This window comes from Jaculus jaculus, chromosome 17 (assembly GCF_020740685.1).
Source record: "Jaculus jaculus isolate mJacJac1 chromosome 17, mJacJac1.mat.Y.cur, whole genome shotgun sequence".
Taxonomy (NCBI): Eukaryota; Metazoa; Chordata; class Mammalia; order Rodentia; family Dipodidae; genus Jaculus; species Jaculus jaculus.
In genome coordinates, this window is record NC_059118.1 from 56,674,570 (window position 1) to 56,696,125 (window position 21,556).

The 21,556-nt window shown below is 43.0% G+C and overlaps 1 protein-coding gene and 1 pseudogene across 1 annotated transcript in view; one reads left to right on the forward strand and one right to left on the reverse strand.

The window, feature by feature from the left end:
- The window catches only part of Ranbp9 (RAN binding protein 9), a 111,725-nt gene that overhangs the window by 18,612 nt on the left and 71,557 nt on the right, over positions 1-21,556 (forward strand). Inside the window, exon 2 of the mRNA XM_004667942.2 lies at positions 6,628-6,739. Coding sequence (XP_004667999.2) covers positions 6,628-6,739 — 112 coding nt within the window. The remainder of the gene's footprint in view (positions 1-6,627; positions 6,740-21,556) is intronic.
- Positions 5,255-5,698, reverse strand: LOC101605166 (annotated as a pseudogene).

A 21,556-nucleotide genomic window follows, 5' to 3' on the forward strand; every position in this document is an offset into this window, starting at 1 on the left:
TTGTGTAGGTAGTATGAAGCACTGTGAAGTCATGAATAACAAGGCCATTTTGTGTATGGACGATTGTATTTGGAAATAATCCTTCCCTTCCTTTGGCTCTTAAAACATTCTTTCAGCCGCAATGGACCCTGAGCCTTGGGGGGTATGATAGAGATGTCTCATTTGTTGCTGAACATACCACTGTCACTTCTTCTCAGTACTGTGGTGACTTTTGGAGTCACTCCAATAGTCGCCATCTACAAGCTTGTTTGGCAGTTTTGGCAAGGCATGGCGAGGGAGGAAGGAGACACCCACCTAGCCAGCCAGATCAGCCAAATCAACCTGGTGGTCGATGGGGTGACAGATGTTGAAGCCACATCACCCTCACGTCCTCTCCACCATCTGAAAAGAGAAGCTTCTCTAACTGAAAGTAGAGAGTACTATTAATATATGGGCATAACCATTTTTGTAAAAAGTGCTTACGAGGCCAGTTTGTCCTCCTCTTTTTTTTTTTTTTTGGTTTTTCAAGGTAGGGTCTCACTCTGGTCCAGGCTGACCTAGAATTAACTTTGTAGTCTCAGTGTGGCCCCGAACTCCCGACAATCCTCCTACTTCTGCTTCCCGAGTGCTGGGATTAAAGACGTGCACCGCCACACCTGGATTCTCCTTATTTTTTGACAGTCTGTCACTGAACCTCGAGCTCACTGATTGAACTAGACTAGCTAGTCAGCCCTGAGGAGCCTCCTCTCCTTGCCTTCCCAGCTCTGGGATTACAGTTGCACACTACCTTGCCCAGCACTTTTGATGTATGCTGAGGATCAAATCTCAAGTCTTTAGTGACTGAGCCATCCCGCCAGCCCCTTAGTTTTCTTTCTCATTTGCCTTGAAGTTGCAAGAATAGGAAAGATGGGAGTAAGTGTGGAGTCCTATGTATAGGCTCAGAGTTCACATTGCATCAGTTTTGACTTAAAATTGCAGCCCACCAGAAAGCCAAGCGCCACATGTTCTCTCTCATATGTGGATCCTAGCTACAGATGATTGGGCTTCTGTGTGAGAATGAAAATACTTAGTAGCAGAGGGGCCAGTAAGTTATAAAGGAGACATAAAGGGAAGAGAAAGGAAGGGAGGAGGGTACTTAATAGGTTGATATTATATATATGTAAGTACAATGATTGGGGTGGGGAGGTAATATGATGGAGAATGGAATTTCAAATGGGAAAGTGTGGGGGTGGGGAGGGAGGGAATTACCATGGGATATTTTTTATAATCATGGAAAATGCTAATAAAAATTTTAAAAAGGGCTGGAGAGATGGCTTAGCAGTTAAGCGCTTGCCTGTGAAGCCTAAGGACCCCGGTTCGAGGCTCGGTTCCCCAGGTCCCACGTTAGCCAGATGCACAAGGGGGCGCACGCGTCTGGAGTTCATTTGCAGAGGCTGGAAGCCCTGGCGCGCCCATTCTCTCTCTCTCCCTCTACCTGTCTTTCTCTCTGCTTCTGTCGCTCTCAAATAAATAAATAAAAAATTTTTAAAAAAATTAAAAAAAATTGCAGCCCAAATCCTGATTTGGAATCTTACTCACTGGGGTTATAGCAGATGAGCCAGTCTGCATTTAGTGTTCTCCTTTGTGCATTGAGGGTAAATAGTGCCTACTTCATTGTATTGTTTTGAATATTAAGTGCATTGATAAGCATAATTCACTCAGAACAGTTCCTTTCATATCATACTAAATACATTAAGTATTACTTTTTAAAGTATATCTTAGCTAGATACAGTGGCACATGCCTTTAATCCCAGTACTTGGGAAGCAGAGGTAGGAGGATCCCTGTGAGTTCGAAGCCAGCCTGGGACTACAGAGTGAATTTCAGGTCAGCCTAGGCTACAGTGAGACTGTACTCAAAAACAAAAGTTTATCTTCTGATTTGATAGTGTCCCAAACTTCTGTTGGTTGCTAGAATGAAATTGTTGGCAAATAAAAACTAATAAGTTGTGACAACTGCCAAAACGTCTATTGTTTCACTATGGAAATCCAATAATTAATTAGATCTAATTGACTTAGATCTCTACTTAGAATGTTGAATCAGAGTTTTCTTTATAATTCAGTTTTTTTCTAGCCTAGGCTGACCTAGAATTCACAGTGTAGTCTCAGGCAGGCCCGAACTCATAGAATCCTCCTACCTCTGCCTCCCAAGTGATGGGATTAAAGGTGTGCACTACTATGCAGCCCTTCCTGTACCCTTAGGCGCTTTCACATACATGCAGCCTCTCCTGCACCTCAGTTTTCACGTGTGTGCAGAAGACACTTACACTTAGCTAAGCAGGGGAAGGGGTGGGAGTAACAGTGTAAATATGCACATATCACTTCATAGCCAGTACCTACTATACCATCAGTAAAAATGTGCAAATAATGAGGTTATCTAGGGAAAAGCCATGCAAACTAAATCTGAACATTAGCCAGGTATAGTAGTGCACTTAATATTCAAAACAATACAGTGAAGTAGGCACTATTTACCCTCAATGCACAATGGAGAACACTAAATGCAGACTGGCCCACCTGCTATAACCCTAGTGAGTGAGATTCCAAATCAGGATTTGTCTTCATAGCCGAGGTAATTGACTCTGGCATTGTCATGTTGGACAGACTGTTAGTTTTATAGAAAGGAGTACCTTACATAAGCCTTAGTTAGATCCTTATTACAAACACTTAAAATTAAAAAAGGAAAAAGAAGGGAGGGGCTGAGTTTGTTTAAATTCCTTTGGGCTCTTGAACATGTACTAATTGGCATTGCAAATATAGATTTAAGTGTGTTAATGGTTGGCTGTGTATTGGTGAATGGCAATGGAAGAGCTCTCTTTTGTGTATATTATCTATCCTAAGATACAATCTTTGACTTAAAAGTGGTATTTGAGGTTAGGGAGATGTCACAGTGGTAAAGTACTTGTAAGCATGACACCTGACTTCTATCCCAGGTAAAAGCTGGTCAGGGTGACATGTATTTGTAATCTCAGTGCTAGGAGGTAGAGAAAAGAAGATCCCTGGGGCTTGCTAGCAGGCCATCTAGTAAGTACCAGGCAGGACCAATTAGAGAACCTGTCTCAAAGAGTAAGGTGGAGAATAGTTGAAAAGATGCATGACGTCAACCCCTGGCCTCCTCGTGTGCATACACATGCACCCATACCACAGTGCCTTTAGTTCTAGAGCAGTCATGGTGAATTTGAGATGGAGAATTCCATGAAGATACTTGTATAATATGACTGAAAATTAAGGACCATTTGTGTTGAGTAAAAGATCTCTAACTGCCACGTGTGGTAGCACACATCTTTAATCCGGCACTCGGGAAGTTGAGGTAACAGGTTCACTGTGAGTTCAAGGCCAGGCAAGGCTACAGAATTAGTTTTAGGTCAGTCTGGGCTTGAGTGAGACCCCACTTCAAAAAAAAAATTACACCATGATACAGATGCTATGAGATTATAAAGCAGGCATTTTGCTAAATAATGTGTAGGAGATACTATAAATTAGATGCAACTTTAGATCTGATGAAGTTAAATTCCTTTTCTCTGAGATGCTTCAAATCTAGCTTTATTTTCTCTTTAAAAAATAGTCTTCCATAGCATACCTTAATTTTGATAAAGTGCTACTGGGCCCAGAATCTGTGTAGAGTAACAGATTCTGAACTGTTAACAAAACTAGTGATAATGGGGCTAGATGGCTCAGCAGTTAAAGGTGCTACTTGCAAAGCTTGGTGGCCTGGGTTCATTTCCCTGGTACCATGTAGAGCCTGATACACCCATATTCTCTCTCTCTCTCTCTCTCACACCCTCTCAACCAAATATAAATATTTTTTAAAAATTTAAAACAATTTTATTTATTTATTTGTAAGCATAGAGAGATAGAAGAGAGCCAGACTGAGAATGGGCACACCAGAGCCTCCAGCTGCTGTAAACAGACTCCAGGTATATGCACCATCTTGTGCATTTGGGTCCTGGGGAATCAAACTTCAGTCATAAGGCTCTGCAGGCAAGTGCCTTAACCACTAGGCCATCTCTCTAGTACCATAGGAATTTTTTTTTACAAAATATTTTTTAATTTTTTTCTCAATTTTTATTAACATCTTCCATGATTATAAAAAATATCCCATGGTAATACCCTCCCTCCCTCCACTTTTCCTTTTGAAATTCCATCCTCTTTCATATCCCTTCCCCATCTCAGTCAGTCTCTCTTTTATTTTGATGTCATGATCTTTTCCTCCTCTTACTATGGTCTTGTGTAGGTAGCATCAGGCACTGTGAGGTCATGGATATCCAGGCCATTTTATGTCTGGAGGGAGCACGTTGTAGGGAGTCCTACCCTTCCTTTGGCTCTTACATTCTTTCCGCCACCTCTTCTGCATTAGACCCTGAGCCTTGGAAGGTGTGATAGAGATGTTACTCAATACTCCAGTCACTTCTTTCCAACACCATGATACCTTCTGAGTCGTCCCAAGGTCACTGCCATCTGAAAAGAAAAGATTCTCTACCCAAAGTGAGAATAGGATTAATATAAGGGTCTGAATATTAAGAGAAATGCCTACTGGGCAGTTTGGTAAGTATAGTGTATACATTTATCTAGATACCCATAGATGTTACACCCCTAGGGCTCATGACTACCCCTGTTTTAAGATTTTAGTATCAGGGTTATATTCCCTCCCATGGAGCGGGCCTCCTGTCCAGTTGGAGGGCAGTTGGTTTCCACCATGATAGCCGTGCCACTATTGCACTTGTTGGCTCATTTGGCCTGGCTGGCCAATTATAAGGCTTGCAGTGTCCACTGTTGAGTATCTTCACTGGTGGTATCTCTTTCTCCCATTGAACTGCATGTAGAATTGGCTTCTTCCAGCTTTCTGTGAGCTGGTCTACATGGAGGAGGTTATCAGCTCAGTTCCAGCAGGATTTCTCAGTGGTCTTGCAGCCCAAGTATGTGGAGTCTTCAGCAATAGGGTCTTACCATCTATTCCTGGTGGGAAACCAAGGGCCGTGGCAATGGCCTATAATGTTTTGGGGGTATCAGGGACCTCCCTGGCCAACAACTCACTGGAAGGTATTCTATCCCTGGCACTGAAACTTTTCTAGCAACGATCTACACCTCCTGAGTGTTCCATTGTCCAAAACCAGAGGATTCCATATGATTTATTTATATCCTCTTAGATTTTGATTAGCCCTCCCTCCACCTTTCCTTTACATAGATTTTTTTTTTTACACGAAGACAATTTAGTAACAGAAAATAATTTGAGAAGTCCTGTTCACAGACGGTGACCACGGCAACCCTCCTTCCTGTGGGTGCTGTCAGAGGGGATGGGAGTGACATCCTCAATCTGCCAGATCTTCATCCCTGAGTGAGCAAGAGCTCTGAGGGCTGACTGGGCACTAGGTCCAGGGGTCTTAGTCCTGTTTCCTCCTTTGTCCTTGAGTTTGATGTGTAGGGCAGTGACCCCGCTCCTTGCACCGCTGGGCTGCATCCTGGGCAGCTCGCATGGCAGCACACGGGGAGGGTTCATCTTGGTCAGCCTAACCTTCACTCCACATGGCAGATGGTCTCCTTGCCAGGAAGACCAGCCATGTGGTTGAAGGTGTCACTGAAGGATGCAAAGATGCGCAAACACCAAATACATTTTCTCTTTCAGCTGCCCGCAGTCCGAGGCTGATGACCTGTCTTCCTTTCTTTCCTTCCCCTTGTGAGGTGCCATTTCTGAGTGTCTTCTTCAGACTCCACCACCGGAAAAGCATAGAAATATTTTTTTCTAATTTTTTTTTTGTTTATTTTTATTTATTTGAAAGCGACAGACAGACAGAGAGAAAGAGGCAGATAGAGAGAGACAGAAGGGCACTCCAGGGCCTCTGGCCACTGCAAACGAACTCCAGACACGTGTGCCCCCTTATGTATATGGCTAATGTGGGTCCTGGAGAATTGAGTCTTAAACCGGGGTCCTTAGGCTTCACAGGCAAGCACTTAACCGCTAAGCCATCTCTCCAGCCCCATAGAAATATTTTTTAAGGGGCTGGAGAGATAGATGGCTTAGCAGTTAAGGCACTCGCCTGCAAAGCCAAAAGACCTAGGTTCAATTCCCTAGTACCCATGTAAGCCAGATATGCAAGGTGGCACACGTGTCTGGAGTTTGTTTGCAGTGGCTGAAGGCCCTGATGTGCCCATTGTCTCTCTGTTTCTCTTCCCCTCTCTCTGTCTCTCAAATAAATAAAAATAAAAAGTAAATTTTTAAAAAACATTTTTGTTTGTTTATTAGAGAGAAAGAGAGAGAGAATGGGCATGCCTCTAGCTACAGCAAAGGAACTCCAGAAGCATGTACCACTATGTGCATTTGGTTTACGTGAGTTCTAGGGAATCAAACCTGGGTCCTTAGGCTTTGCAGGCAAGTGCCTTAACTACTAAGCCATCTCTCCATCCCATATAGAAATATTTATTTTAAAGTACTAGTGACAGGGTGAAGAGTTCTTGGGCTGTTTTGCATATTGAATTAATTTTGATAATAGATGTTTTATTATGTCTTTAATTAGTTGAACTGATTAGAGCAGAAATAACATTTCATTACAAAAACCGTACTTTTTCCTGAATTGTTTGCTTGCAAGTCTCATTTGCCTTTCTCCGTTCCATGTTTAGGTCATGGTAAAACCCCCAAAGATGCAGCATCAGTTCGAGCCACGCATCCAATACCAGCAGCCTGTGGGATTTATTATTTTGAAGTAAAAATTGTCAGTAAGGGAAGAGATGGGTGAGTATAAATTGTGGTGGAACAATTATTTGCTCTTCTTGGTTAATTCATAAACGCTTATTATATAATTAGAATCTTGGAAATTTTGGTGTTTGGAAAAAAAGAGATCCTGAACATTGCAGTGCAGCACATTGGATCAGATTCTGCTTAAGTAGTAGTTGAAACTAAAGCCTGAGTTTATGATTTTTAATCGAGTTTTTCTGGCAGGTTTGTTATTAAACTGAGAGCTAGGTTAAGCAACAGAAGAGACCTTGACTCACTTACATGACTTTGTTTATTCTGCCTATTTTCTGAATTCTGCTGAGAAGTTAAATCTTTGAAGTTTAGAAAGATGTAAAAAAAAAATCTCCATTTACTTATTTGTGAACAGAGAGAGCAAGGAGAGTCAGAGTGTGGGTACACCAGGGCCTTTCGCTGCTGCAAACAAGCTTCAGACGTATGCTTCACTTTGTCATATGGCTTTACATGGGTTCTGGGAAATTGAACTGAACCCTGGCTGGCAGGCTTTGTAAGCAAGTGCTTTTAACCACTGAGCCATCTCCTCAGCCCCTAGAAAGATTATATTATAGAGTTGGAAAGGGAAAGATGGCAAAGCTCATGCAAAACAGGAAGGGTCCTGTGTGAGTAATCTGTATGGTGACTTTTATCCCCCCGTTTTGTTTTCTCTAGATAGGGTCTTGATGTAGTTCACGCTGACCTGGGAATTCCTATGTAGTGTCAGGCTGGCCTTGAACTCAGTGATCCTCTTACCTCTGCCTGAGTGCTAGGATTAAAGATGTACTTAATAATAATAATATTTAATTTATTATTTAGACTGAGAATTAGACTGAGAGAGAAAGTAAACATGGGCACATCAGGGCTTCCTGCCACTGCAAATGAACCCTAGATCATGTGCCACTTTGTGTTCTGGCTTTATGTGGATACTGGAGAATCAAACCTGGGCCATCAGGTTTTGCAGACAAGTGCCTTTAAGCACTGAACCATCTCTCCAGCCCTGTTAGGGTCTCACTATATAGCTCATGCTGACCTGGAATTCACTATGTAGCCTCAGGGTAGCCTCAAACTCTTGTGATCCTCCTACCTCTGCCTCCCGAGTGCTGGGGTTAAGTTTTGTATGCCACCATGCCTGGTTGTGCTCTTGTTTTTTTATTTCCCTCCAATTAATTAATTAAAGAGAGAGAGAAAGAGGCAGAGAGAGCCGCTACAAATGAACTCCAGATACATGCGCCCCCTTGTGCATCTGGCTTACATGGGTCCTGGGGAATCGAACTGGGGTCTGTGCGTGTGTGTGTGGGGGGGATCCTTTGGCTTTGCAGGCTATTGCCTTGACTGCTATGCTGTCTCTCCAGCCTTTTTTGTTTTTTATGAGAAGGTGAAACTCCTTTAGGAAGGAAGCGATCTAGGAATGGTGTTTGGTTTGAGAAAACAGAGATAAGGAAAAGCCAAATTCCCCCTTAAAGGTTCAAGGACATTTCTCACTTTAGCCAGGAGGAGAAAACAAAACAAAAGACTATATTGGGGCCCTGTTACTCTCAGTTGCCAGGCCAGTTTCTGTCTCTTTCTCTTCATCATGAAGAGGGACCCCTGTGTTAGGGAATTAGGGCAAGGACCGATTTGGCGTCTTGGAGCTGAGTGGGATCATTAGGTATGGCAGTTTGGGGTCCTATATCTAAGGGACCCCAAAAAGTTCACTGGTGGTTTTAACAACAAATGTAGTGCCAGAAGAAAGTCTGGTTCCTGGATAAAGATGTTGGGGAGGAATCACTAATAGACACTAAGCAGACTGGGGCTCAGAAGAGTCTTTAGGGCCCCCATTCTCATTATCAGCCCTTGGTGGGCAATCAAAGGGACCTAGGTAGATGGAGTTAGACTGGTGCAGTACCGTCTGAGTGTGAGCCTTTGGCGGCTTAGAGGAGATATTGCTAAAGCAGCAGCTGAGCAAACAAGGTCCAGAATTACTACAGCCAAGATGTTAGCCATCATTCTCTTTCACCATGAAGTTCCAGAAACTCATTGCTAAAGTTGTTCATCAGATAACATGGAGGTGTCTGACAATGTCTGACTGCTTTTGTAGACCTTGGAAGGTATATGAGACATTAGTGAAACTATGAAAAATATATACACAGCATTTAACATGTTGATAATGACATGTGTCACTCCAGCCTGCCATGAGCACTTTCTTTTTCTTTTCCTTTTTGTTTTTTCAAGGTACAGCCTCACTTAGCCCAGGCTTACCTGGAATTCACTATAGAGACTCAGGCTGTCATTGAACTCATGTGATTCTCCTACTGTCTCCCAAGTGCTGGGATTAAAGGCATGTACCACCACACTTGGCTTTAAAATCCCCTTTTTTAAATTAATTTTTTTGTTTGTTTTTATTTATTTGAGAGCAACAGACAGAGAAAGAGGCAGGTAGAGAGAATGGGTGTGCCAGGGCCTCCAGCCACTGCATACAAACTCCAGATGCATGTGTGACCTAGTGCATCTGGCTTATGTGAGTACTGGGGAATTGCCTCAAACCAGGGTCCTTAGGCTTCACAGGCAAGCGCTTAACTGCTAAGCCATCTCTCTAGCCTTTTTTTTTTTTTTAAAGGCTGTAGAGCTGGCTTATCTGTTAAGGTGCTTGCCTGGAAAGCCTAAGGATCCAAGTTCCATTCCCCAGGATCCATATCCATAAGCCAGATGCACAAGGAGGTGCATGCATCTGGAGTTCATTTGCAGCGGCTGGAAGCCGCCCTGGTGCACCCATTCTCTTTCTTTTAAATAAATAAAAATAAAATATTTTTAACAAATCTTTTTTGTATTAGCGCACAAACCTTTGTGACATTCTCAAATATACATTTATGCTTTGTTCTTGCAGAGAACCCTAATTCTTACCCATCTTCCACCTTTAAGGTACTATGTTTGGCACTTTTTTGTTTCTTTTTCAAGGTAGGGTCTCCCTCTAAGCCCAGCCTGACCTGGAATTCACTATGTAGTTTCAGAGTGGCCTTGAACTCATGAAGATCCTCCTACCGCTTGGGTGCAAGGATTAAAGCTGTGCACCATGATGCCCAGCAGTTCTGTTTTGGGGCTTTCTGATTGTCCTTTGGGGCTGGACTTTCTAGTTCTTTGTCATGTCTTTTCCCTCATTCACCTTCCCATTCCCTCTCTCCATTTGATAGTTTAGGGGTATCTCTTTTGTGTTCTCTCTTCCTCAACATTGTGGCATTTGTATTCCTCCATTACTTTTGGGGAGACTGATTATAATGTTTATGTTTTGGTTATCTGCTTACTATTAGTTTACAAGTAGCAGCTATTTTAAAGCTGGCATCCAAGTAAATGAATAAATGAATGGTTTTCTGTCTCTGTTTTTGCCATTTATACAATGTCATATGTGCAGGATCATTATGTAGCCTTTTAAATTTTTATTTATTTAAAATTTTTTGGCATTTAAAAATATTTATTCATTTGACAGAGAAAGAGGGAGGGGGAGAGAGAGTGAGCAAGCACACATTCCAGGGCCTTCAGCCACTGCAAATGAACTCCAGATGTGTGTGCCCCATTGTGCGTCTGGCTAATGTGGGTCCTGAATAATTAAACCTGGGTCCTTTGGCTTTCTAGGCAAACACCTTAACCACTAAGCCTTCTCTTCAGCCCCATATTACTGACTTTTGCCAAGTAACTTCTTTCTTATTTATCAAACTAAATCAGAAGATATAAACTTCTTTCCTTAAATTCCAGTATCTTTATAAGGAATGGACCAGACAGGAGGCTAGGCCACTGAGACCCGTATATGCCATTACTCTTAGTTGGTTGGCCTTGAACACTAGGCTGTAAGTCCCTTCCTGAAGTCACTACACACTTCAGTTGCAGGACACATAGAAATCAAGCTAGAACTGAACTGGAAGCTTCATTCCTGCAGAGCAGCTTTCATAGTGCTGCCTGAAGGTGCTGTGCAGGCTGCTGGGAGAGGAAAGTCAACGGTCTCAACCCAGTTGGGGATCTGTGGTACACAACAAACAGGCAAGATGTGCCCACTAATGCAATAGTGACATGACTACTAAGGGAATTACTAACCACTTTGGGGTTGGATTTAAGTCTGCTTCACAGAAGGGAATGTTTGATATCCTGGTGCTACAAATCTGGTCAAAAGCCCACCTATGGCTGGGAAGATCATAGATTTAATGGGGAACCTACTTCTTTTGTTATTATTATTATTAATATTATTATTATTTGTTTTTAGATAGGGTTTTGCTCTAGCCCAGGCTGACCTGGAATTCACTATGTAGTCTCAGGGTGGCCTCGAACTCACGGTGATCCTCTTACCTCTGCCTCCCAAGTGCTGGAATTAAAGGCGTGCACCAACAAGCCTGGCTCAGATAATCTTTTTTTCATTGGACAGTTGTTAATGTAGATATCCATATGTGGTCAAAGTGCCACACTGGATAAGTGACTGTTGTTTACTCTGCTCTAAGTGGGACATCTCTGTCACCTCCTTGAAAGCTCAGAGAATATCATGGAAGAATGGATAGAAAAAATGTAAGAGCAGGACAATGAGGTGGCGTGCTATGGAATGCTGTCTCCTGGACATGAAATGGCCATTATGAACTCAGCAGCTATGGCCTCCTGTGAGATTGAACCCATCAAACATCTGTCATGGATGGGGAAGGGGCGTATGAGACTCCACTCCTCCTGAAGGAGGGAGCTTTGGCAGTTGATTACTGAGGTGAAGTCAAGCTTCTCAGTGGTTTAGCCAGTGGTAAGTTGCCCATGCTCTAGTTACAGGCTTCCCACCAATGCTTGTGTCAGCAACTTGATTTAATTAATTAAACTCAGCTCCCCCCCCCCCCCACAGATATGAAAATAGCAAAGGGAAGAAAGGACTTAGTTGGATGAGAAGGGGCTAAGAGTTGGAAATAGGGAGTGAGTATGTTTAAAATACATTATATACATGTATAGAGTAGTCAAAATAAAGTTAATAATAAATGAGGGCTGGAGAGAGCTTTAGCAGTGAAGGCGCTTATCTATGATGCCTAAGGACCCTGGTTTGTCTCCCCAGAATCCATGCCAGCTAGATGCCTACGGTGGTGCATGTGTCTGGTGTTCATTTGCAGTGCCAGGATGCCCTGAGATGCCTATTCTGTCTCTCTTTCTAATAAATAAATAGAAAAATAAAATTTAAAAAGACTAAAAAAAGAAAGTTTAAAAAATGAATTAGACAGCTGGCGTGGTGGTGCACGCCTTTAATCCTAGCACTCAGGAGGCAGAGGTAGGAGGATCACCATGAGTTCAAGGCCACCCTGAGACTACAGAGTGAATTCCAGGTCAACCTGGATTAGAGTGAGTCCCTACCTCAAAAAACCAAAAAAAGAATTAGAAAGACTACCTGTAAGTCATACTTTGCTTATAATAGTGTGAGCCCATCTGCAAAATGACTTAAAATTGAATCTTCTTTTAAGCTGTTCATTTTAGAGTAGAGCAAGTAGAATTTTTTGGGCCCAAGATTTTAGTTTTTTTCAGAAAAATTGTCATTGATAAGTTTTCTTATGAAATAGCAAGAGTTTAGTATGAATTTCCTCTTTCAGCCATGTGAAAGAAAACAGAGGGACTGGTGTTAGTATAATAAGCACTTATGCTATCATAAGTCTTATTTCAAATAGTACTGTGGAAAATTATAAGTTTTTGCTTTTTCTTTTTTTATTGACAACTTACATGATTGTAAACAATATCCATGGTAATTCTCTCTTTCTTCCCACTTTCCCCTTTGGAACTCCATTCTCCATAATATCTCCTCCCCCTCTCAGCCAGTCAGTCACTTATTTATTTATTATTTATTTATTTGTTTCCAAGGTAGGGTCTCACTATCCCAGGCTGATCTGGAATTTACCATGTAGTCTCAGGGTGGCCTTGAACTCACTGCAATCCTCCTACCTCTGCCTCCCAGGTGCTGAGATTAAAGGCATGTGCCACTACACCTGACTTACTTTTTTAAAGCTTTTAAAAATTTATATATTTTTACTTATTTATTTGCAAGCTAGACAGATAGAAGAGAGACAGAGAGAATGGGCGCATCAGGTCCTCCAGCTGCTGCACATGAACTCCAGATGCATGTGCCGTCTTGTGCGTCTGGCTTTACATGGGCACTGGGGAATCAAACCCAGGTTGCTTGGCTTTGTAGATAAGTGATTTAACTTCTGAGCCATCTCTAACATATGAGTCTGTATTTTTATCTCACCTATGTTGAATGAAGACCAGACCAAGGTTTATGGCTGTGAATGAGGGTCGGCAGCATTTGGGGACCAGAATCACCAGACATATCATTTGCTGATGCTAAATAGTCTTACTCATTCTGATCTCTTGGATCTCATCCAGCTTCCCCTCCTACAGCTTACTCTGGACTAGATAGCCGCAGTGGTTCCCTGAACACAGTTAAGTCCTTCCTCAACTGTCAGACTAATGTAACTATTAGTGGCTCCTTCTTCCCACTGAGATTATGTGAAAGAAATCTGACCTGTAAGACATTGTATCATGGATCTGCCCCATTTCTGGGTGTATTTCAGGCCCTTCAGAGAAAAAGAATCAATGAGATAGGGAATACATGTATACGTAATTGTTACACAAATACACAAACGTTTGCATATGCATAAACACTATAGGTTTTCACATACCCATACATTGGACACTTACTCTCTAGTCATACACAAGCAGTCTTTGGAAATGGGGCTTAAATTTTTTTTTAATTTTTTAATTTATTTTTTTATTGACAACTTCCATGATTATAAACAATACTCCATAGTAATTCCCTCCCTTTTCCCACCTTCCCCTTTGAATCTCCACTCTCCATCATATCCCTTCCCCCTCAGTCTCTCTTTTATTTTGATGTCATGATCTTTTCCTCCTATTATGAAGGTCTTGTGTAGGTAGTGTTGGGCACTGTGAGGTCATAGATATCCAGGCCATTTTGTGTCTGGGTGGAGCTCCTTCCTTTGGCTCTTACATTTCTTTGTACCACCTCTTCCGCAAGGGACCCTGAGCCTTGGAAGGTGTAATAGAGATATTTCAGGGCTGAGCACTCGTCTGTCACTTCTTCTCAGCACCATGATGCTTTCTGAGTCATCCCAAGGTGACTTCCATCTGAAAAAAGAAGCGCCTTTAACCAAAAGTTAGAGTAGCATTAATATATGGGTATGAACATTAAGAGAAGAGCTTACTGGGCAGTTTAGTGAGCATAGTATATACATTTAGCCATACGTTACACCCCTAGGACTCATGACTACCCCTGTTGTAGGTTTTCAGTTATCAGGCATATATTCCCTCCCATGGAGTGGCCTCCATTCCAAATAGAGAGTGGTTGGTTTCCCCCATAATAGACATGCCACTATAGCACCAGTTGGTTCATTTGGCCTGACTGGCCAAAGTTAGGTTTGCACTGTCCACTGTTGAGTATCTTCATTGGTGATTTCTTTCTCTCCCAATGAACTGCATGCAGTATGGCTTTTTCCAGCTTTCTGTCAGCTGGTCTACATGGAGGAGGTTATCAGCTTAGTTCCAGCAGGATTTCTCAGTGGCCTTGCAGCCCAAGTATTTGGAATCTTCAGCAATAGGGTCTTGCCATCTATTCCTGGTAGGAAACCAAGGGCCTTGGCAATGGCCTATGATGTTTTAGGGGCATCAGGAACCTCTGTGGCCAACAACTCACTGGAAGGAATCCTATCCCTGGCACTGAAAATTTTCTAGTAACAATCTTTGCCTTCTGAGTAGTATTCCATTGTCCAAAACAGTAGGTTTCTATGTGGCTTACTTATATCCTCTTAGATTCTATTTGAGTGCTCATAAGTCAGTGGTCTGACTGATTTCATTTTATAACTAACAGCTGCTTCATTATGTTTGTTAAGGGTTAAGCTTGGCTGTGGGTAGTAGTGGCTTTGGAGCACTCACGCTGTGGGATAGTATATATGGTGTGTCATAGTTGAACACTAGACTTAGGCAATTTGTGGTAGTTTTTATTTTGGTACAATAAAAATTCTAGCTATATACAGAAAAAAATACATACATACATACACCCCCCCCACACACACACACGCAGGAAAAGGTTAATTTGTTGATTTCCTATTATATGCCAGATCCTGTGCTGAGAATTTAAGCCTGGTAAGGGGACAGGGTTATAGACATGGCTAGAATAGGATTATCACTCTCCAGAAGTTTGCAGGGGTGAGAGGAAGTAGACATTTGAATATCCATGACATCTGTTATCAGATACGTCAGAAAAGGTTTGAACGGACTCTAGAAGTGCAGAAGAAGCCACCAACAATGGAAACTGGCGGTGATGGGACAGGCTTTAGGAAGCTTACTTGTTGTTCACTGTACGAAGAGGGACAGTCCGGTGTCAGTCTCTGCCTCTCCTCCTTTAGTCACCTTAACTACCCTGCGTAGATGAGTTTCCTGGGACTCCTTCTTGAGATAGTGTGTAATTTTAAAGGTAAATGCCTGTCTAAGGAGCCGCAGTGCTTTCATTGAGAAACACAGTGGAGTTTTAAATCTTGCCTCTACTAGTACGGGTTCTGTGATTTGTGTAGTTTTAACAAACCCTTTGTGTCAGTTCTCAAAAGGAAACAGTAGTGCTAACCTCATGGGACCCAGTTCCGTAATTCATTTACCACACCCTCAGGATTGCTTGCTGTTGCTGGTGACAGATGATTGGTGTGCAGCACACACACACGTGCTTGCTGTCAGGGTGCTGTTGAACAAGAGCCTCCACACAACTCTACGGGAGGAGCTTGTTAGAAGTAGTCACGAAGGGATTTGTAGTGCTTACAGGTCTTCCCTTTTACCTTTGAGGTGCCACTTTTGAAAGCAGTACAGGGAATGGTTGGATTTGCATTTTAAAAACTTGTTTAAGAAAGAGAGAGAATGTGCATGCCAGGGCTTCTAGCCACTGTAAAGGAACTCCAGGCTCATGTGCCACCTTGTGCATGTGGTTTATGAAGGTCCTGGGGAGTTGAACCAGGGTCTTAGGCTTCTCAGGCAAGTGCTTCAACTGCTGAGCCATCTCTCCAGCCCTAATTTGCATGTTGTTTTCATTTTTTGAGGTAGGGTCTTGCTCTATCCCAGGTTGACCTGGAATTCACTATGTAGGCTCGGGGTGGCCTCTGCCTCCCCAGTGCAGGGATTAAAGGCGTGTGGCTCCAGATTTGCATTTTAAAAACTATTTATTTGCAAGCGGGCTGGGGGAGGGATGGATGTGCCAGAGCCTCCAGCTGCTGCAAATGAACTCCAGAAGCAGGTGCCACTTTTTGCATCTGGCTTTACATGGGTACTGGGCACTTGAACCCGGTTGTTAGGCTTTGCAGGCAAATGCTTTGTCCATTTAGCCATCTCTCCAGCACCATGACTAGCTTTGTTTTTGTTTTGTTTTGTTTGTTTTGCAGTAGGGTCTTACTTTAGTGCAGGCTTACCTGGAATTCACTATGTAGTGTCAGGTTGGCCTCGAACTGACAGTGATTCTCCTACCTCCGTCTCCCAAGTGAGTGTTGGGTTTAAAGACATGCGTCACCATACTGAGCTATGATTTGCATCTTTGACCACTCTGAGGTTATAGAAACTATGAAGATCTGAGACTGACACCCATAGTGATACAATATTGAGGTTTTTATCTGTGTAGTACTAGGGTTAGTGAAGTGTCTCATCCATGTATCACTTAATGGTTGGGATATATGTTCTAGAAATACGTCCTTAAGTGATTTTGTAGTGTCAACATCAGAGTGTACTTGCACAGACCTAATGAGCTTCAGCATCAGCAGGTGATGTATGTCTGTGAGTGAACTGAGGGAAGCATCATGTGGCACAAGACTGTATTTAGGGTGTTAAACCTGCAAAACTGATTTAGAAGTGATGGTGGTTGGAGGTAGCTGGTGAGAGATTAAAGGGAGCTGACTCCCAAATCTCTGACTTAGATGAGTAAATAGAGAGTGATGTGATAAAAACAGAAAATATAGGGCTGGAGAGATTGCTTAGCGGTTAGTGCCTTCCTGGGAAGCCTGAGGACCCCACTTCGAGACTTATTTCCCCAGTACCCATATTAGCCAGATGCACAAGAGGGCGCACACGCCTGGAGTTCATTTGCAGTGGCTGAAGGCCCTGGCGCACCCATTCTCTCTCTCTCTCTCTCTGCCTCTTCTTCTCTCTATCTGTCACTCTCAAATAAACAAGCAAACAAAACCCAGAAAATATCACTGGTTGCTGCATACGGTGGTGGCGCATGCCTTTAATTCCAGCACTCAGGAGGCAGAGGTGGGAAGATGGTTGTGAGTTTGAGGGCAGCCTGAGACTACATAGTGAATTCCAGGTCAGCCTAGGCTAGAGCAAGAACCTACCTTGAAAATTCAAATTGAAATATGAAACGTTTAAAAAAACCCAGAAAATAATAGAGGGGAGTGAGTGGCCTTCTCATCATCTGACCTAGATGATTAGTGATATGCTTTGACTAAAATTTAGAAGACCTGAAGGTGGATTTTGGAGCCATCAGAGTGTAAGTTGTTGAAGCCATTGATAAAAATTGATGGATCAGTGGTTGGGAAGATGACTCAGCAGGTTAAAGGTACTTGCTTACAAAGACAGCTGGCTTGGATTCATTTCCTACACCACTCAATGTGATGCAAAAGTCAGATGCAAAGAGTGGCACAGTGTTCGTTTATACAGCCAGAGGCCCCACCGTATACACACACACACACACACACCATTTTTAAAAGTTTTATTTATTTATTTGAGAGAGAGGGAAAGAGAGAGAGTGGGAGAGAGGAAAAAATGGGCATGCCAGGGTCTCCAGCCATTGCAGTGAACTCTAGATGCATGCGCCACATTGTGCATCTGGCTTACGTGGGTTCTGGGGAATTGAACCGAGGTCCTTTGGCTTTGAAGATAAATGCCTTAACTGCTAAGCCATCTCTCCAGCCCCAATAAAATTTTTTTAAATGAAGAATTGGTAGCAGGTGTGATGCATGCCTTTAATCCCAGCATTACTCAGGATGCACAGGTAGGAGGATTGCTTCCATTTCCCCCTTGGGTAGACCCCATGTTCTGACCTCTGCTTCCCCCAGCTAAGTCTCCCTTATGAACACTCAAGAAACTAGTGCTCAGACAGGAAAGAACCCCAGGCCCTTGTCCTAGAGGTCTCCTTGGGCAGATCATGGGCTTCCATTGCTTTGCTCACTGCCCACACTGTGCCTCTGCCCTCTCTGATCCCTGTCTGATGTCTGAGCATGGGGACTTGCATCCAGTGGAAACTGCCTTGGGGAGGGACAGTGGCGCTGGAGAGCGGGGCGGCACTGGGTGACTGCCGCCACTTTTAGATGCAGCGCTCCTCTCTGCTGTCTTGCTGGCTTTCCTGGATCCTCTACCCTGCTCAACATCTGGACAGAGCCCCCTACTTCTCGTGGCTCCTCTCATGTGATACCTGCCTGGCCCTCTGAGCCTTTAACTCTGGTGACAGGATGACTCCTCACACATTCTTCTGGACGCAGGTCACATTGGCCTCTGAGGTCTGGGAAACTCATTTTTTCTGAATGCCATGCTATAGTGTTTGGGCAGTACCTATAGAACCCTTTCAACACCCTTAAGCTCCCATGCTCCCCATTTGCCTCAGGGATCTCTCTCTTTGTGTGTGTGTGTGTTTTTTTTTGTGTGTGTTTTTTGTTTTACCTTTTATTTTATTGGCCCAGGCTGACCTTAATCCTCCTATCTCAGCTTCAGTGCTGGGATTAAAAGCTTGTGCCACCACACCATGCTCTATTTGTGTGTGTGTTTATATTTTACATATTTATTTGAAAGAAAGAGGCAGATATATGTATATGGATGGATAGATAGGTAGAGAAAATGAACACACCAGGCCTCTCACCACTGCCAAGGAACTCCAGATTCTTGTGCCCTTTTGTGCATCTAGCTTACATGGGTCCTGGGGAATCAAACCTGGGTCCTTAGGCTTCACAGGCAAACACCTTAACATTTTGTTTTGTTTTGTTTTGAGGTAGAGTGTCACTCTAGCTCAGGCTGACCTGGAATTCACTATGTATTCTCAGGGTGGCCTTGAGCTCACAGATCCTACTACCTCTGCCTCCCGAGTGCTGGGATTAAAGGCATGCGCCACCACACCCAGCTCTTTTTCTTTTCTTTTCTTTTTTTAAAAATTTATTTATTTATTTATTTTATTTTAGTGAGAGAGAGGGAGAGAATGGGGGCGTCAGTGCCTCTAGACACTGCAAAGAAACTCCAGATGCATGCAGCACCTGTGCATCTGGCCTACGTGGGACCTTGAGAATGGACCTTTGTTCTTAGGCTTGACAGGCTAGTGCCTTACCTGATAAGCCATCTCTCCAGCCCTCTGTTTTGTTTGCTTTTTGAGGTATGGTCTCACTTTAGCCCAAGCGGACTTCCAATTCACTACATGTGCTATTACATGGAACTCACTACAACATGTAGTTTCATACTGGCCTCAGACTCACAGCAATTTTCTTCCTACTTCAGCCTCCCAAGTGCCTGGATTAAAGATGTGCACCCACCACACCTGGCCTTTTTTTTTTTTTTTTTTTTAAGTGTTTTTATTTATTTGAGTGGGTGGGGGAAAGAATGGGTGGGACGGCCTCCTGACACTCTGGCGTGCCGTGCCTTCCCTGCCAGGGTGGGTCCTTTTCTCTGGAACTATAAGCCTAATAAACCCCTTTCCTTCCCTACATTGATTCTAGTCAAGTATTTGTTCCCAGAAGAGAGCTTGTCTGGAGTCAGGGAGGTCAGTTCAAAGGAGCAGTGCCAAGGGCCTTGTTGTTCCGTTTGTTCTGTTGTCTTGGAGGTTGCTAGTCCCTGCCATAACAGTTTCCCTAAAGCTAGGGTGTCAGCAGGTGCAACATGTCAAAGCCTTAGAAGGCAAGGAACAGAGATAATGTGCTAGTGGTCAAGTAAGCTGTGCTACTGTTGGGGGAAACAGTAATTTGCAGTCCATTTAGAAAATAATACACTGTCAGTTTGAAGATGTGAAAATGAAAGACAAATGTGACAAAGAAAATTGTCTATAGTTTTATAAGTAATCACTGATACTCCCACTTATTTTGTTTAGGTTTTATACACTTCTTAAAGGTATTTTATCTTATGTTTGTTTTGATTTATTTGTATGTGCTTGTTACTATGTATTTCTTGCATAGTTAAAACCATTTTTCCTGGGGCTGGAAAGATGGCTCTGCAGTTAAAGGCACTTGCTTGAAAGCCTGATTCCTGGGTTCAACGCCTCAATACCCACACAAAGTGAGATACAAAAACTGGCTCTGGTGCACCCATATTCTCATTCGTACCTCTCTCTTTCTCTCTCCCCTTTCATTTCTCTCTGTCTCTTCCATATATAAATTTATAAATGATTTCTTTTTTAATAAGCTCCTGATTTTTTTTTTTCCCCTTGGGGTGTTGTTTGGTCGTGCCATACCTGAGAGTAAGAATACTAAGGCATACCTATACTTACTATCATATTGTCAAGGTTGTTTGGGGGTTTTCTTTTCTTTTCTTTTTGTTTTTTTTTGAGGTAGGGTCTCACTCTAGCCCAGGCTGACATGGGATTCACTATGTAGTTTCAGGGTGGCAACAAACTCATGGCGATCCTCCTACCTCTGCTTCCTGAGTGTGGATTAAAGGTTTGTGCTATCACACGCGGCTCAGTGTTTTCTTTTTAAAATAAATTTAAGAGATTGTGTGCCCATATCAGGGCCACCTGTCACTGCAAATGACTTCTAGCTGCATAAGCCACCGAGTCAACTCCCCAACCCCTTTATAGGTTAATTTTGTCTCACACCTACATAGTTACTTAGTGAATGTTCACTGATGAGGAAAATACAAATGTTGAGGAACCATGAGATTTAAAACCATGAAATTTGTTGACTTAGCTCTATGTTTTATTTATTTTTAAAATTTATTTATCTGAGAGAGAGAAAGAAGCAGAGAGAGAGAGTGGAGAGTGGGTACACCAAGCCCTCTAGCTACTATAAAGAAACTCCAGACACCTGTGCCACCTTGTGCATTTGGCTTTACTTAGGTACTAGGGAATCAAACCTGGGTCCTTAGGCTTTTCTGGCAAGTGCCTTAACTGCTAAGCCATTTCTCCAGGCCAGCACTGTTTTTGTTGGGGTGACCAAGTAAGGGAGGGGTTTTGAATTCCATGTTTGATACGGAGTGGGAAATTAGGTAAACTGGAAGACAGTCATAGTAGTTGAGTTCTCTGTTGAGGGAATATGTAAATGGATTGTTAAACTTCAGGCTGGATGAGAAATGAAATCGGGCTGGAGAGATGGCTTAGCAGTTCAGACACTTGCCTACGAAGCCTCAGAACTCATGTCCAACTCTGCAGGTCCCATGTAAGCCAGATGCGCATTGATAGTAAGTTTTCAAGGTTGCACATGCACACGAAGGAGCACATGCACCTGAACTCTGATTGTGAAGGCTGCATGACCCGGCACACTGACCCTCCTCCTCTTTAAAAAAAAAGGCCAAGCCAGGCGTGGTGGCGCACGCCTTTCATCCCAGCATTGTGGGAGGCAGAGGTAGGAGGATTGCCATGAATTTGAGGCCACCCTGAGACTACATGGTGAATTCCAGGTTAACCTTGGCTAGAGCAAGACCCCACCTTGACAGTCTGTTGGGCAATGAAGTCAAAAAGGAGCTGATAGACAAAATAGAGAAATTTCTGTATTTTTATTTTTAGGAAGTTTAAGAAGAGATAGAGATGGATTTTATGAGGTGGAGTGCTGAAGATGCAAGGTGTAGGGCATAGTAATGAAACATGCTGGGCCCAGAATATGTGCT